Below are 18,540 nucleotides of genomic sequence, written 5' to 3' on the forward strand. Positions count from 1 at the left end.
AAAGGAAGCTTAACATGACCCAACCCTGAGGATTTCCTTTCAACCTTTGACTGAGAGGAAATCAGAGTTTGACTAAAATCATCAGCAAGGAAGTACGAGTAAATCAACTTGTCTTTATCTTTAATGGACCTCTGGGTTCTCAGGGTCTGTTGATCTGCTGTTCTGGTGTGTGGGTGTGGTCTCTGCTCTGTTCGACAGATCCCTCAGACTCGTTTCCCTCACAATCGGTCTTGCTTGCCTGCAAACACACATTTGTTAATGCTTGCCATATTAAAGACTAAGAGCTTTACTTTTGCATACCATACCAACCCCTTTATGACTCATATGGTACACTCGCGTTGACTCGTGTTGATCACAGCAATCTACTTTTTAGAGCTTAGGTTCTGAATGAGTTTTATATAAATTATATAAAAATCTTAAATAAAGATGCAAGAGAAGCTTTCACATTGTAACATTTAACTAACTTTTCCTGTAAAACTATATTACACCCTGTAAAAACTGAAAACTGTAACTTTCTTGATTTAACAAGTTGATTTATCAATAAGAGCTCCATGAAGTCACATGAAATTTTTTTAACCTGTCTTATTGTTACTACAAGTAGAGCAGACAGTGCCTTTATAACAAAAATACAGATTACCAATTATACCTGCAATGCTCTCAGAACATGTATTAACTAATATGTAAATGACTTCTCAGCATCAACTACCTCCGATTTGCAGCCTTTTTTTTCTGTATGATCCCAACAATCATGCCGAGGACGATGATGCCAACAGCCAGTCCCACAGTGGCATAAATAACTGGCCCCTGCATAATCCCTCCAACCTCAAGCTCGCAGCTCTCTCCTCCATAACCCAACGTACACTCGCAGGTCATCTGTGCACCCAGCAGCACACATTCGCCATTTCCGCTACACATCCTAGTCCCACATGACTCAGAGTCCACGCTTTCCACCTTCATGTCGTTCGAGTCAGGCCTGTCCCTGTCCACTGCATCAGGAACAAATGGAGGAGAGGATTTCGGAGACACAATGCTGGAGTCCATGTTCTTCACTAAATTAGGGGCATCAGAAGATCTTGGACCTGGTGGAATTGTAGATGTTGAGTTGGGATGTACTTTTGGTTTTACACCCTCAGCAGATTTAGCTTGAACACCTTAAAAATAAAAAATTAAAAAAACCATAAGTCATCTAGTCATCAAAATGAAGAAAAAAAAGAACACAGCTGAGGTACATTTTGTGATGGACAAAAAAAGAAAGCTATTTATTAATTCCATTATTGGATTGTAATATTGATTTAAAAGTCTAGAAAAAAAAAACAAGAAAAGGAAGTGACATCAGGAGTTGTCATTCACTGAATCCTGCTGTTCGAAATCTGAATCCAGGTGTTCTGTTAGACTGATTTTCCCTGCAGGTTAGATCTTATCAAACTGAATCTAAAACAATGTTTATATAACATTTCAGAATATTTTTAGAGAAAGTCGAAAAAGAGAAAGTTGTGAAAAACAGTGAGCCAGTGGACTGAACCAGGACACACTGGAGTTCAAAAAGACAAGATTTCCTCACATATCTCATCCGAGTCATCAGCACAATCTGGATTGCCATCGCAGAACTGCTCCAGTGGTACACACTGGTCTCCACGGAGACACGGCTTGGTGCCTGACGGGCATCTTGGGTCAGCGACGCAGCTCATCTCCATATTAGTAATGAAACCCCGCCCACAGCGACAGGTCCTTCCACCAGGAAACGGCAAGCACAACTGACTGCAGCCACCATTTCCACTGGAGCAAAAATTTGTGTCTGAAACACAGCAGATGATGGGACACCAACAGGAGAAGCACATTCAGCAGTTTTGGATCAACAGGATATCCATTTGATATGACATAACAGTAGTACTTCAAGGAGCGTTATAATAAACATTTTCTCAATGCTGCTGAAAGGTCCATATTTAAAGCTATAAAAACGGGTGTAGATAAATAAAGAACTCTGGTCACCGTCTTGACTGGCTTTGCTGAAAGCCTTGACATCCAGCACTTCTGCTTTCACCTTAAACCACATCCTTGCTGTCTGATGATCCTCACTGAACCAGCACTTTATGGAATCTGGAAAGACGCAGCCGCATCAGACTGATCATCAAATACATTTATAAATCTGCAGAATGGGAAAGAATGACTTGTGTACCGGTCTTTGTGAGCCAGATAAGAACACTGTTGGCTAAAGTGAATGCCACCACAGGCTCCTCACTTCTCAATTCTTTATGTTCAGATCCATCAGTTCTAACAGAGTTGATGAGACCCAGACCTGCAGCACAAACCCATAAGATTATCTTACACAATGTGTGACGTGCGCTCTTGTACAGCATGAAACAAGAACCAAAGGCATTGAAAGACTGGTGGGAAAAAGCAAGCTCTTTTTGTCTTAACTTCAACAGACAGGAAAATGAGAGGCTAGACAGCAGGATACATCATTATAAAAGTGGATTAAATACATTCTATAGGAAAAGCATCCATGTGGGAATGGGAACAGTAACTCATGATGAGCACCATATCATTCTGCATTATTTCCCTACAACAGCACACCTTCAATTTCATTCATTACATTGAAAACATGATCCCATAGACTTTGAAATCTACATAACCTAAACGGTCTTCTAGCTCAGTGGACTGGTGGTGGAAGCTATTTAACCCTGCCCAAAGTGAACCAGGTTTTTAACAAAAACTCTTAACATACACATGTTGTATGTAAAAGCAGTACAGCACTTGAATCTATGGTGGTGCACTGCTTTAAAATGCTTAGTAATACACAACTGTACAACTCCAGAGTATAGAACACTCACTAGTGTCAACCCAGTAAAGCTTGGTCCCATCATGCGACAGGCTCAGTGAGACTGGATTAATGGCTCCATCCCAAACCACAGTGCGGTTCCCTCCATCCATGTAGGCACACTCCAGACTAGTTCTTGTTCCTTGCAGCTCAGAATTACTGAAACACAGCCGTCCTGTTGGAGGGTGCAGAGCAACAGAGCGCACCATGCCTTTGTCAATGATCAAGGCAGTGTGTGCTCCATCTGCTGAGGTCACATACAGTCCTGGCTGATCTTTGGAGCTCCAGAACACATTAAGTGTGATGTAATCGACAGCCATGGCTGTTATCGAGCCCTTTCTCAGCTTAAACAGTATCCCATGCCAGGTTACAGCATGCTTCAGTTTAAACAAGCCCAAAGAACCAGCAGCTGCATCCCAAATGTAAAGCATCTGCTCCCTCAGGACTAGGTCCACTGCTGAAGCAGCCCTTGCATCAGGGAGCTCAAATCTCTGATGCTGTGGCCAGTCCTGAAGGCCAACCACTGAAATCCTGCTGGGCACATGGACCTGAAATACCCAGATACAACAGGATTCATGAGCAAATTCAGACAATACAAATGAAATGAAAACAAGACTGTGTGCAGGCACCTGTGAAATTGAGGTATTGGATATGAGCAAAAGGAAGGTTTCATCTGGTTTGGAACACGTCTGTCCATCATCATTCAGTAGGATTTGAGAAGGACATTTACATACTGCACCCAGTCCAGGTGCCAAAACACACAGATGTGAGCATCGCTTTAACACACACGGGTTCTCGACAATCGGCTGCAGCAGGGCATGAATCACCTGTTTAGACAGATTACACTGGTTTTATAGGTACATTCTGACAAGAAATTTCCCGTGTTCCCCAGCTGCCTGGTGCTCTCTAATGTTCCAGAATCATGTCGTAATTAAATCCACTAGCTAGCTTTCCAGGGTTTCCCGCAGCACTTTGCAGTTCGGCGGCCCGCCTAAGCTTGGAAACCCTACTGCCTTAACTAGGTCGTCCAAAAAAAAAATAAAAAAATTCTGCTGCACGAAAGGCCGTCAAGTGCATCTCAGAGAATAGCACGGATGCGCTTCACACCGCAAGCGAGCATGTGCCATACAGACGAAATGAGAGAAAGACGTGGTCCGTCACTGTCTGGAGGATAACTAGCCAGTTGATAAAACGCGTGTCCGCAAAATTTCGAATGTTTTGCACTCTTATTTATTATTATATGTTGTTTCAATTTTATATTTAGTGTTAAATAAATAATTGTTAAATGTAGTACAGTCTGTGGTCCATTTCACAAAGAAGCGCCGCCCCGCCCCTAGCCCCGCCCACCCGCCGAACCCTACCGCCTTAACTAGCAAGTTTTCTGCAGGAAACCCTGCTTTCCATGGTAAATTGTCCAGCCTAGCTAGTGTTGCAGAGCACAGACAGCAAACATCAAAGTAAGGCAAATTGAACCAAACCCTCATCTTAAAATCAGAGCTGAACATCTGTGGAACAAGACAGCAACTAATTCAACCAAATCAAGATCCAAACCAAGATGCTATTCCCCACGAGATGACTGAAATGGTACTTCCCTTGAGATCGAATGGTTGGCTGAGCCGTTTGAGCAGAAACTGTTGCTGCTTTCCGGTCACCTTCTGAGCTTTCTGGATGGTTCTTCTGCGTGTATCAGTCCAGTAAACAAAATCTTCAAACACTGCCAAGGAGAACGGACTGCGAATCTCCCTCAGCTGCAGAATCTTCAAGAAACAAAATGCTAAAATCTTAATTCTAAGAGTGAAATTTACCCACTAAGCAGATATCAAACATCCCCAATCAAACTAGCTAATCTCATTTGGAGGTGGTGGAAATTTACCTTAACATCATCTCCATCCAGTGTGGCTGAGCCGAGACAGTGCATTTTCTTATCGGTCCAGTAAAGCCGGTCCTGAAGCAGATCTACTGCTAAACCCATGGGCGAGTGCAGAGAATGACGCACCAACACTCGTCTGTTCGAGCCGTCCATCCCTGCACTCTCGATCTTGGCTTCATCACCCGTTTGTGACCAGAACATCACACTGATACAAGGATACAGTGACCATTTTACTGACAGGAAAAAATCTTGCCTGTTCTAACATTCTGAAAGCTTTCTACATGAACCATAAGCCAAAATGTTCTTTAATTTTTAATATTAAAAATTTACCATTTTTGAGGTAGCAAGGCTAATGAACGCAGCTCTTCTACATCATCCTCCACAATGACCACAGGCTCTACTTTAAAACCAACCAACCCCACAGCATTTATTTTTCCTTCTGTTCTGTCAGTCCAGTACAGGTTCCGTCCCACCCAGTCCACTGCTACACACTCCGTCTTGACTCCTACAAGGACACACAACTTTCCAATACCTTCAGTGATGAACAGGCAACATGCTGATTATATGCTTTGGACTGCACCTTGGATTAGCGTTCCTCTGCTCTTCTGGTCCAGCGTTGTCCACATCACAGCCTCAGCATCCATGTTTATCCAGTACACTTTCTGCTCCTTCCAGTCATAATCCAGAGAGAGGACAGGTTGCTTTTCAGAAGAGAGAACTTCCAGGGTGGTCCTTGTGAGACTGATGAGGAAGATGTCAGACTGTATAGAGGCTAACAAGTATGCCTCACCTGAAAGCACAAGACACCACAGTTACTGAAATTTGAATACGAGTAAGAACAAACATTTTATAGTCTTTTATGTATGGAAGCTTATTGGTCCGGTCTATCGTAAAAACACTAAATATTCTAAAAGAAGAGAAATCCACTTCAGAAGTGATCATAAAAAGACACTTTCAATTCAAGGGTAACAGAATTTCAAACAGTTAATAAATTACCTTTCCTTTTGTGCGGGGGATAATGAGGGCAGTTCAAATGAGACCAAATGTTTTTCCTGAGATATTTACACATTAATCTGGTTTTCAATCCCCCACAATGCACAGGGACACTACAGCTTCTTATCATGTACCACGTCATTCATGTGATACATGTTCACAGCAATCACGTGACCATTTTATTGTGTAAATAATTCAGGACGCATCATTTCTCACCTGTAATCTTACAGCTGTGTCCGTCAGGCTCTAGAACGTAACCCTGATTACAGGAGCACTCATATGAGCCGTCTGAGTTCACACAGGAGTGATCACACACGTCGGGGGTCTTCACACACTCATCAACATCCACACACTCCGCACCATTGGCCACCGGCTCATAGCCTTTCTTGCACCAGCAACGCTACACACAAAAACACCCACACACTTCAGATAAAAGTGACAGTAAATAACACACTCAACCTTAGTAAATGACCGTGTGATAAGTGATAAGTGGAAGTAAAGTAAGTGGTTGAGTTGTTTCTACTGTTAATGATTTAGAGTAAACAGAGCAGGAGGCTTACTTTTCCTCTGGGTGTGCTGTAGCAGTCCTGCGCACACTGCGACTGGTCAGAACATGTGTCACTCTTGCAGGCTCCACCCTCATCAGATTTGTCTGCACACTCAGGGACACCATTACAGAGGACTGAAGGGTCCAAACACTCTGAACTGTCACACTGGAACTGATCAGGAGGGCAAGACACAGGCTCACCTGTCAAACACAGATAAACATGGCTTAATGTTCCGAGAAGCAAGCGGTTCACTGTCCTGTCCTAGCTCTGAGAGAAGATTTACTGGGTGAAGCTGAAAAGCATTTTGGCAAACTTTGGTTAGCTTGTAAACTGGTAATCTGACCACACAGAAGAAGAATTAAACAGATTTAGCTGAAGAGAAATGAGATTAACTGAAAAATATAATGCTATATTCACACACAGACTATTTGGATTTGACTGATCTAACAGGGTCCAGGACTGACCCTGGTGTTCTGGTGTGATTGTGTTCTGACTCACATACAGCCTCATCACTCTCATCTGTGCAGTCTTTGGTGCCATCACAGTGCCAACTCTGAGGAACACACTGCGTCTGAGACGTACACGGCCACTGAAACTCGCCACACTGCACCACAGACACTGTACAGTTCTACACACAAACAGAAAGTAAGTTTTAGACAAAGGTGCAATGTCCTCTTAGAGAACGTAACAATAACTATGAGCTAAGCGTGAATATGAGGGTTACTTGTTCATCTGATGCGTCTCTGCAGTCGTTTTCTCCGTCACAGAGCCACTCCTGCAGCACACACTGCTGGTTGTTTTGGCAGCGTTGCTGATCATCAGCACATGCCACTTGTGAGACGCACCCATCCTCGTCTGAATGATCTCTGCAGTCTGAGGAACCATCACAGCGCATGCTGATGGACACACACTGACCACTGCGGCACTGAAATTCTGTACTGCTGCAGCTCTCCTCACCTAATCAGAGAAAATGAGGTTAAAAGGATGAACCAGAACCATTCAGCATTGGTGTAAAATGGGAACCATGAGGGTTGTTTTACCACAGTCAACTTCATCACTGCCATCACCACAATCAGCTTCTCCATCACAGATAAACGAATCAGAAAGGCAGCGCTTTTTGTCACAACGATGAAAGCAGCCCTCCACCGGGTTAAAGCAGTCCAGCTCATCTGATCTGTCTTGACACTGTGCTACACCATCACACAACTTCTTCTTCTCAATACACATCTTACCATGAGCACACTGGAATTGCCCTGAGATTGCAGACAGACACAGAGACAGAGAGAGACAGAGACAGAGAGAGACAGAGACAGAGAGAGACAGAGACAGAGAGAGAGAGAGAGACAGAGAGAGAGAGACACAGAGAGAGAGAGACACAGAGAGAGAGAGAGAGAGAGAGAGACACAGAGAGAGAGAGAGAGAGACACAGAGAGAGAGAGAGAGAGAGAGAGAGAGAGAGAGAGAGACAGAGAGAGAGAGAGAGACAGAGAGAGAGAGAGAGAGAGAGACAGAGAGAGAGAGAGAGAGAGAGAGAGAGAGAGAGAGACACAGAGAGAGAGAGAGAGAGAGAGAGAGAGAGAGAGAGAGACAGAGAGAGAGAGAGAGAGAGACACAGAGAGAGAGAGAGAGAGAGAGAGACACAGAGAGAGAGAGAGAGAGAGAGAGAGAGAGAGACACAGAGAGAGAGACAGAGAGAGAGAGAGACAGAGAGAGAGACAGAGAGAGAGACAGAGAGAGAGACAGAGAGAGAGACAGAGAGAGACAGAGAGAGAGACAGAGAGAGACAGAGAGAGACAGACACAGAGACAGAGAGAGAGACAGACACAGAGACAGAGACCTTAAACCTCAAGCATAGTGTCATCTGGACTGATATTTTACTGGCATACATGAGAGAATCTGTTGCTGTGCGGTGAAATGTTTGTGAATCAGTGCTTGCTTTAGTGACATTAACTCACCTGCAACGTCATTTGTGATGACAGATTCTGGATCAGTGCAATGATCAGTGCAAAGTGAAATGTTAAATCTTTTACTGATTCCATACGTGCTCATTTCGACATGAACAGTTACAGAACACATAGCGAGACATTGTTTTATCCTGCAGCTTCTCCAAACCAAACCGGACTGAAATCAAGGTTCAATTCAACAACTTTCTTGAAGCCACAAGAAAGTTTGTGGGCTGAGTTTAATTAAGCATAAATCAGTTCATTACAGACTCACCAGCACTGCACTCTGTGGAACACTCCTCTTCATCAGAGCCATCAGCACAGTCTTTATCTCCATCACACACATGGCTGTGAGGCACACAATCAGAGTTGTCTTTACACGGCCTGGTGCTAATCGGACAGTGCCGAGGCTTCTGGGCACTCACACTCCTCCCTACAGAGAGAAACACCACCACAATGTGAACAGTGAACAACAGTTCCTCCAGAAATCAATGGATTGCTTGAATGCAGGTGGTTAAATCAAGGTAACCACTTAATGTAGTTCAAACTCTGACGTGCATAGTGTTATATCAAATAAGTTACTAATCTCCAAATGACCCTATACAGTGGAGTTTTGTTACAGCTACAACTGAATAGCTAACAGCTCCCTACTGTACATACAGAACACAGTATACATCACAGCTGGCAGTTTTACACCATGTAATGCACTTGTATAAGGGATGAATAAGGCACCCAAAAAAAAAGTTCTCTGGTTCAGCCCTTAGTGTCTTCAAAATTACACAGTAGAGATGATTACAATCAACTAGTATCAATGTTCTGGTTCTTGTTTATTCAGTTATACATTTAATTTAATGCAGATCAGATCAGACACACATCAGACAGGATAACGGTAGATGAGAGATGAACATAAGTCGTAATGACAGACACACCCTGTGTTACAGAGGATGGGGATGTGGTAGCTCAGTGGTTAAGGTGTTGAGCTACTGATCGGACGGTCATGAGTTCAAACCCCAGGTCTACCAAGCTGCCATTGCTGGGCCCCTGAGCAAGGCCATTAACCCTCAGTTGCTCAGTTGTAAGTCACTCTGGATAAGGGTGTCTGCTAAATGCCATAAATGTAAATGTTGCATGCTGGGTAAAACTAAAGCGGTCACTATTAGGTTTACATCTAACTGTAGATTACATCAGCATATTTTTATTTTATTTTTTTATTTTACAAAAAAAACAAAAACAAAAAAAAAATCAGTCTAACTATTGTTAGCAGTGCAATTGAATTGAAAAACTTGATATTGAGGAAAAGACCATTAGAGACAACACCACCAGCACAAAGACAAGCAACCTTGAAATCTTGAATTGAGTTGTGTTTCTTGCTATTAAAGTATTAAAAAATACTGATTCCTGAGATAATAAAGCTCTTAGGAGTTTTTTCAGGACAGATTGTGTGTGCATGGTTCAGAAACCTTGACTCTTAAGTCAATAATGCCTTCACCTGACTGGACAGGTTGTGCACGTGGCGTTAAACATGTTGACGCTTTAATCCGGTTTATTTTAATCCAGTTTATTTTAAACCGATAACCTCACACACGGCGAATCAAACGGTGTGAATCTGTTACACTGGGTTTAACATGGTCTTGGAGTGAACGTGGCTGTAATCTGACCTGGGAGAAGTGCAGACAGCGTCCAGGCCGCGATGCTCAGCGTCCACAGCGTCCACAACACGTGCACCGCGCGCATGGCTGTAAACAGAGGCCCGGCGCACGCGCTGCTCATTTATAGGCACGCACGTGCCGCTCAACATACACCACTATAGCGTCATTATTCAATTAATAATTACTCTGATGGACAATTCAGGGAAAGATATGTAAGGTTTAAGGGATTTCCAAAGCTATAAAATACATTTCATTCCACTTGATTTTTTTAGGTGGAATTTTCGTACAGGAAAATGTGATGCACAAAATATGAACCTATATAGTCACTTATATGGTTAGGAGCATGTAGTGTACATATAAATCTTTATTCTAACATCGACACTGAAGGTACTGTATACACCACCCCAGGCATAGTAAGAGCTATTTGTTTGTTTGTTTTTTACACGTTTTCATACACTTAGTGAGCGTTACATAAATATATCTGTATAAAGATGCATCAAAACTCAATGCAGGTTAGTGCCATCTGGTGGTCAGAAATACGAAGTGCAGCTAATCTACAGACAGAAATGTAGCACCAGAAACTCTTGGATGATTTTGGATGATGGATGATTTTGCATAAAATCCTCTATTATATTGTATAAAAGATTACATTTGGTGTATATACTGTTGACTCGGGACTAACACTTGTAATCTAATCTTTATAATTATTATTACATTTAACCTTGTCATAGTTCTGTATTTGTATCCTATATTACAATAGTGAAGGCTCCTGGGCTTGTTATCTTGAGCTATAATGCATGTTATAGACAGACAGATAGATAGATGGATGGCTGGACGGATGGATGAAATAACCCCAGATGAGGAGGTGTATATTGCTCTTGAGAAGATGGGTGTTGAACCAGAGGTCTACAAGCTCCATCTACAGGATTTCCAGGCTCTAGACTTCCTAAGCTGTGATTCCTGGCCTTCTCCTTTGTTCTGAGACCCTACTCCTGCTGTCCTGGGAATGTTCATCTTCTGTCTTCTTTAACTGGCTGCTGAGTTATGACCCATATCTTCACCGACAGTATACTGATCCCACTATAACTAACATGGTGTATTCTCATCACTAGACATTAACATACTCTCCCTATAAATTGGAAAACATACTTGCACTACATTTACACACATGATTTAAGACATTTCTATAAAAACCCTGTAATGAAGAGAGGATTAATAAAGGCCAGAGGATTGGATTAGCAACCGTTTAATTTTATTTCCAATACTGATTATTATTGTTTATGACACACACACATACATAATTCTAAATTAAACGTAGTAGAGCAGATATGAAACAGGTGTAAATATAACCATATTTACATCAGTATTTTACATCACAGTACACAAGTGTAAACTGTCAATAGATAACAAATATGAAGGATCTGATGATGTTTATGGTTGTAGTAGTGTCACATGATCGTGTTATCACCTGTCACACACAGGTGAGCTGTTCTACAATGTTATTGATAATAAGAATGACCTCCTGTAATGAGTCTTTTAGAGAATGAGTTGCAATGACTCGGCGTTGTGTTGTCCACTGCTGACACGGATTGGCCATGATGGAGAACAGTTTGTTTAGTGACCTCCTGTTCCTCACTGACTCAAACATCTCCAGTTTGTGTCCAACAAACGATCCAGCCTTGTGAATTAGCTCGTTAATCCTGCTGGCATCCCTGGCACTGATGCTGCCCCCAGCAGACCTCAACACAGTAAATGGCTCTCGCTTACACAGACTGACAGAAGATCTCCAGCATCTTGGTGCATATATTAAAAGTTCTGAGCTTCCTCATAAAATACAGTAGAGTCTGCTCATTTCCTTGTTGTACTCCGAGCCCTGTCCGCCGTCCCTAATACACCCCATGGCAGAGTGCTCAGAAACCTTTTGCATGATTCATAGATGTACAGTAGTAAAAGTCTGAGGTGGACAGAGTGAAAGGCAGGTATTTCACACTGCCAGCACCGAGTTACTGTCACAAAACTTTATTTTATTCTATACGTCTGCAGGGAGCGGAAACTAATCGTGTTTGTGTGACTATTCCGACCGTGCAGATCGCTGATTGAGGCTTTGTTCGTCTTTGTTCCTTTCTTCTTTCTGCTTCTCTTCAGTGGTTGGCAGGTGGCAGAAACGGATTCGTTTTTTGGACCTTTTCCTCGGTAGAGTCTGGCAGAAAACACACACAGGTTTGTTGTAATTTATTTAAATGACAGTGAAGTAACAATAGAAATAACAGCACTGAATCTACTGGAATGAAATTTGTTGCATTTACTTTGTCCTTTAATGGCTCAGGGATCGAGTCTTTATATAAACTACTATAAAGTAATTGTACAAACTATAGCACTTAAACTACTGGACTAAATTCAGCTTTAATATTTCCCAGTGTTAAGTCATTCAGGCAGGTAGTAAGTTAAAGAGGCAAGACAGCAAAACACATAAGACTTGGACCTGAAGTAATGCCTATATATTCTTGATAAATGTCACTCGAAATAAAGACGACACAGAACTGTACACTTTTGATTAACAATGTACAAAGAACACCTTAAGCAGCCCAAGACATGACAAGTTAATTGTGTTTCAGTTAATAACACACGGTTCCACCATGTGCACCTCATCTTGGTGGGATGGAGAGGAGGAGCAGGCCTGGTCTCTTGTCCAGGTCACTACTCACCTCTGAAGCAGGAGATGTGTTTAGCCCCGCCTCCTTTGGGGGTGTGTTTTCTGGCGATGTATTTGCCTTGATGATGGTCCTTTTAGTCGATGTGCAAGCCAGTGAGAAAGAAAAAAGGTCTCCGAGCGTAAGCTTCCTGGGCCGCTGACGATAAGAACGCTGAGGTGTCCAGACAGGTTTTACAGGAGCTGAGGGGTGCACATGATCATCTGAATATAACAACAAACGTTAACACATTAGATTCATGAATAGGATCAGTTTTAAAGAAACTGATGATCAAAAATGGTCTATTTCCTTTTAGTGACTAAATGAGTAATTAAAAAAGCGATAAATTTAACACTTCAGCATCAGGAGCCACGTTTGTAGGATCCTCACCTCTGCTTTCCTGCTTTGTTTTCTTTTCATCACAAAGCAAGCGATCGCCAACTGCTTTCTCCGCCCCCTTTTCCTCTTCCTCCGTCAGAGGGACACAGATGCTGAACGGTTCTCTGAGGCGTGTCTGCAATTGTGTCTGAGGGAGAACACACTGGTTCAAAGTAATGTTACAAAACTAGAAATAAAGTCAAAACAGCATTGTACACTTTGATTAACACTGAGCTTTGAACAGCTTAAACAACACAAGACAAGAAAAGTTCACTGTGTTGCAGTTAATAACACTCTGTTATACCTTGTGCACCCCAGTCTGGTTTTGCTCCTTTATCCCCCATCTGTTGAATTTATGCTGCACCACCTCCTCTGGAGGGAAGGAAAAGTGGGGCAGGACGGGTCTCTTGCAGAGGTCTGAAGCAGGGCCTGTGCTCGGCTCCACCTCATTTGGCGGTGTGGTCTTTAGGAGAGCAGGATCCTCCACAATGTCACCCCCTGTATGCTGTGTAGGTGTCAGGTGTTCAGACAAGAAATCACCAAAAACTATTTTGGCTTTCTTCACCTCCATTTTCTCTTCCTCCGTCAGAGGAATGCAGAAAGTGACCACTTCTCTGGGGTGTGTCTGGGATCGAGTCTGAGGGAGAACACACACAGGTTCAACATAATGTTTCTAAACTACAATAAAGTAATAAAACAAACTACAGCACTAAAAATTCTTGACTAAATGAGACTTCAATATTTCTCAGTGTTAAGTCATTCAGACAGTTATTAAGTTCAACGGGCAAGACGGCATAACACAGAAGAAAACATTGTTCCTAAAGTAATGTGTATATATTCTTGATAAGAGTCGCTGCAAATACAGTAAAAACAGCATTGTACACTTTATTTAATGCTGTGCTTTGATCAATGCAAGTCCAAGACAAGTTCAGTAACTAACACTGGAATAAACATGCTGTTCTGCCTTGTGCACCTCGGTCTGGCTTTGTTCTTTTCTCCTCCGTCTTTTGACTTTCTCTGACTTTTTCTGCTGCACAGCCTCCTCTGGAGGGAAGGAGAAGAGGAGTAGGCCTTGTCTCTTGAGGAGCTTTAGCCTTGGCTGACAAGTCTGAGAGACAACACACAAAGATTCATCATGTTTCTAAACTGAAATAAAGTAATATTACACACAACAGCACTAAAACAGCTGGAGTGAAATTTATTTCTTTTCTCCTGTGTGGTGTTTAATAGTCATAATACACTGTGAAATTGTCCAGCTTAATATTCACCTCTGAAGCAGGGCCTGTGCTCGGCTCAACCTCGTTTGGCGGCGTGGTCTTTATGAGAGAAGGAGCCTCCACAATGTCACCCCCTGTATGCTGTGTAGGTGTCAGGTGTTCAGACAAGAAATCACCAAAAAGTATTTTGGCTTTCTTCGCCTCCATTTTCTCTTCCTCCATCAGAGGAATGCAGAAAGTGACCACTTCCCTGGGGTGTGTCTGGGATCGAGTCTGAGGGAGAACACACACAGGTTCAACATAATGTTTCTAAACTACAATAAAGTAATAAAACAAACTACAGCACTAAAACTTCTGGACTAAATGAGACTTCAATATTTCTCAGTGTTAAGTCATTCAGACAGTTATTAAGTTCAACGGGCAAGACAGCATAACTTTGTTCCTAAAGTAATGTGTATACAGTATATTCTCTATATACACTTTATTTAATGCTGTGCTTTGAACACTGGAATAAACATGCTGTTCTGCCTTGTGCACCTCGGTCTGGCTTTGTTCTTTCCTCCTCCGTCTGTTTACTGTCTCTGACCTTTTCTGCTGCACAGCCTCCTCTGGAGGGAAGGAGAAGAGGAGTAGGCCTTGTCTCTTGAGGAGCCTTAGACTTGGCTGACAAGTCTGAGAGACAACACACAAAGATACATCATGTTTCTAAACTGAAATAAAGTAATATTACACACAACAGCACTAAAACAGCTGAGTGAAATTTGTTTCTTTTCTCCTGTGTGGTGTTTAATAGTCATAATACACTATAAAATTGTCCAGCTTAATATTCACCTCTGAAGCAGGGCCTGTGCTCGGCTCAACCTCATTTGGCGGCGTGGTGTCTGGAGGTACCGGAGCTTCCACAACGTTGCTGCATTGAGGCCAAACGGATGGTGGTGTCGGTGAAGACGGCAGTCTTTCTCCGAAGATCTCGGCCATGACGTCTCGATTGCAGTCGTTAGGGTCTCTGATTGTAAGCTGTACGGAATTAGGTTACATGATTGACATGAGAGCACAGAACACGAGCATGATAAAACTATCCAGATATCTTCTGTTAGAGCAGAGCTTTACTTAATTTATTACCGGTTTCGACTTCTTTCGCTGCAGAAGATGATGACCTTCATACTGCGGATGGATGGTTGGATAAAACACTCCATCTGAAAAAAACAAAGACCCAAAGTATAATTAACCCTTTCATGTATGAATGACAACCTGACTTAGTATTTTTTTCCTATGTGTTTTTAATTCTTCTCAAGGCCTGAATAAAGAAGAAATAATTAGCTTTTTTTTTAAACATGCATTTTTCAGGAAGTTATGTACATGTCCACTCTGGTAAACTGCTATTTAACACTATTCATTTTGTTCTTTATACTTTTTTCATCTTTGAAAACATTTTTAGGTTTATGGAATAACTAACACCACGGATCTGTGTAGCATACAGGTTCAAAACATATTTCCAATACGAGAAGGAGAAAATTATTGACCGAGACTTCAGCTACACACTTTCAGATAAACTCAGCAATACGGTAGCACTGTAAGTGGCTCTTATTTCAGTTTATCCAAATGATATACTATAAAATTTGGCAAAGCACCCAGGGCGCAAAGACAACGAGACAATAAATATAGATATATTTGGTCTTACGTATGCAAGCAGCATCATTGAATCTGTTGCCATTTTTTGCTTTAGTGACTTTAGGGCCAATCTATACATAATGCAGACATAATCAACATAGTCAGCTCTCTCAGGATCCTCAGCTACACTGTCAATATTACTAGCATTCAATAAAAACCCTCATTTTCTGGAAGCCATTCATCATCACTATCACTGCAATCATCATCACTGGACTCTGAGGGAAGTTCCAACACTATCCTTAATGCCTCTTCAAACTATAATGGTAAAGATTGTAACTTTCATTCGAAGATTACATATATGCTGAATAAAATATTGTTTTTGCAGGAAATACCCTTCAAAAAATGTAATAATAATAACAATAATAATAATAATAATAATAATAATAATAATAATATAGCAAATATATGCTAGAAATAAAGTATTTTACAAACTACAAATTTGCGAACTTAATTATAGCTGGTGCATGATGTCCAATTACGTGTTTATTTACAAAGTTACTCCTTAAATAAATTAAAATTTCAAAAAATAAAACAACATTATTATTTCATAGAGGTTAATTATATAGCATATATTGCTTACATGTAAGGATCTCCTAGAATAGATGGTATGACAAGAAATTCCTGACATATTTAAGTTTTCTGTTTTTCTGTCAGGTTGATTGGCATCTCTGGAAAATTGTCCCTAGTGTGTGATTGCGTGAGTGAATGAGAGTGTGTGTGTGTGTGTGTGCCCTGCGATGGGTTGGCACTCCGTCCAGGGTGTATCCTGCCTTGATGCCCGATGACGCCTGAGATAGGCACAGGCTCCCCGTGACCCGAGGTAGTTCGGATAAGCGGTAGAAGATGAGGATGAATGAATGTTTTTCTGTCAGCCACCTTAGTTTAAAGAAATTTTAGTTGCAGTTACAACCGCTGGCCACTAGCGGTTGTAGCGGTTAAGCCTGTGGCGTAATGGCTGGTATGCAGTTAAATCAATGAAAGCGTTGCAATAAGAGGGAAACTTTACCGATCATGTAGCCAATCTGTCTGTTCTGAAATCCCACAAAGGTGTCCATTGGATACTGCTGCATCTGCCAAAAAAAAAGAGAGCACAGTTTAATTGACTATCTTCCCCACACTATGTGCAAAAGTGATTCTGAAGTGTAGCTCAAGATAGAGTCGATATAATTTAACATTATACCGAGTTTTAAATAGGAACCGAGTGCTAAGTGACATTAAACTTTTATTAACGAACATTAACTACATATTAAAAGGGGTGAAAATAATTACAAGAGCATAAGCATGAACAAAAACGGTGTAGTTTTTATTTTAAAAAACAACAACAAAAAAAAGACGTTTTCGAAGAGCCGAGTTTGTTTGTTTGTTTGTTGTGTTTTTTAAACCTTTTTTTTTTTAACTTACCATTTTTATGCCAACGGGAAAAGTTCTTCAAAAAGTTGCTAGAAGACTTTTTCTCGCTGCTTGTCGCTGTACAGTGCCACGATGTTTTAACAACAAACACTGTGTTGAATGTGATTCTGATTCGTTCGATGACGCATTAATTCGATTCTGATTCTGGATCGAACATTTTGAGTAACAGTAGATTCGAAAGGTTCCTTGTTTTTTTTTAAACCACCATCATTTATCCTGACAGCTGATTTGATGCTTAATGAAGGTTGTCCACGGGAAAACTACTGTATATAAAATAAATATCCCGAAAACATGCAGAATCTCTCCTACATTCATTTAGTGTTAGTTTTTACATCCTCACAATTTAAACTCAATATCGAAACAGAAATCTTTAGTTTCTGATAATAAACTAATAATGTGTATTTTACATGTGTATTTAATGTGTATTTTATTTTTCTCTCTACCTGCCAAGTTTCTTGAATAAAGTTAAAGTTTTCATAAATAGAAAATGTATTTAATAATACAGCATATTTAAATAATAATTGCATCATGTTTTAGTTATTTCTCTCGATGACTCTGAATCGTGTTTATCGTGAATATATGGGCATAGCAGTGGAAATATATAATAAGATAATAATAAAATAATTTTGTTTAAATCCCATTGTGTTTGTGTATGTGTGCGCGCGCGCGTGTGCGTGCGTGCATGTGTGTGTGCGTGTTTGTGTGTGTGTGCGCGCGCGCGAGTTTGCGTGTGCGTGTGCGTGTGCGTGTGTGTGTGTGTGTGTGTGTGTGCCTCTCACTGGTTCTCCAGCAGTTGTTCCAGTTCCTGATCTTTAATGCAGAGCAGACTCTTCCCCAATTTATTCAATTCAAATGTATTTGTATATCGCTCTTAACAGTGGACATTGTCTCAAACAGCTTTACAGAACATAAGAAATTTATACAAATATTATACAAAATTTCAATATAATATTAGACATATTTAAATATATTTATTTATCCCCGATGAACAAGGCTGAAGTGAATGATGTGACTGTGGCAAGGAAAACTCCCTTAGATGAAAGAGGAAGAAACCTTGAGAGGAACCAGAGTTTAGTGAGCCAATGATTCATCCTGCAGCTTCTCTAAATCAGACCTGACTCAAATCATGTTCAATTCAACAACATTCTTGGTGCCACATTGCGGTCTGAGTTTTATTAACCATGAATCCGTTCATTACAGACTCACCAGTGGTGCGCACTTTGAAACACTCTCATGGATTGGATTGTATGCAGGTGATTATATCAAGGTAAAACTTCATGCTGAAGGTGATGATACCACATCACTGGGTGAGTAACATGTGCACAAAGTAAACTGAGAAGACTAAGTCATGAG

General features: G+C 41.2%; 2 protein-coding genes across 2 annotated transcripts; both read right to left on the reverse strand.

Moving 5' to 3' along the window:
- Positions 1-97: 97 nt before the first annotated feature.
- lrp13 (low-density lipoprotein receptor related-protein 13) lies at positions 98-9,935 on the reverse strand. Its single transcript, XM_060882804.1, has 18 exons — positions 9,831-9,935; positions 8,447-8,605; positions 7,270-7,482; positions 6,954-7,186; positions 6,728-6,857; positions 6,242-6,429; positions 5,898-6,081; positions 5,269-5,478; positions 5,019-5,193; positions 4,692-4,893; positions 4,410-4,575; positions 3,448-3,644; positions 2,832-3,366; positions 2,177-2,296; positions 1,990-2,097; positions 1,562-1,795; positions 707-1,151; positions 98-238 (listed from the first exon to the last, which is right to left on the reverse strand). The coding sequence occupies exons 1-18, from the start codon at positions 9,904-9,906 to the stop codon at positions 121-123; spliced, it is 3,693 nt and encodes a 1,230-aa protein (XP_060738787.1). The 5' UTR covers positions 9,907-9,935; the 3' UTR covers positions 98-120.
- Positions 9,936-11,166: 1,231 nt separating this feature from the next.
- LOC132855028 (uncharacterized) lies at positions 11,167-16,858 on the reverse strand. Its single transcript, XM_060883739.1, has 10 exons — positions 16,784-16,858; positions 15,229-15,302; positions 14,938-15,123; positions 14,644-14,778; positions 14,158-14,379; positions 13,863-13,997; positions 13,194-13,526; positions 12,902-13,037; positions 12,527-12,735; positions 11,167-12,021 (listed from the first exon to the last, which is right to left on the reverse strand). Exons 1-10 carry the CDS (start codon positions 16,845-16,847, stop codon positions 11,893-11,895), a joined length of 1,623 nt encoding a protein of 540 aa, XP_060739722.1. The 5' UTR covers positions 16,848-16,858; the 3' UTR covers positions 11,167-11,892.
- Positions 16,859-18,540: the final 1,682 nt, after the last annotated feature.

Source organism: Tachysurus vachellii, chromosome 12 (assembly GCF_030014155.1).
Source record: "Tachysurus vachellii isolate PV-2020 chromosome 12, HZAU_Pvac_v1, whole genome shotgun sequence".
NCBI classification, from domain to species: domain Eukaryota; kingdom Metazoa; phylum Chordata; class Actinopteri; order Siluriformes; family Bagridae; genus Tachysurus; species Tachysurus vachellii.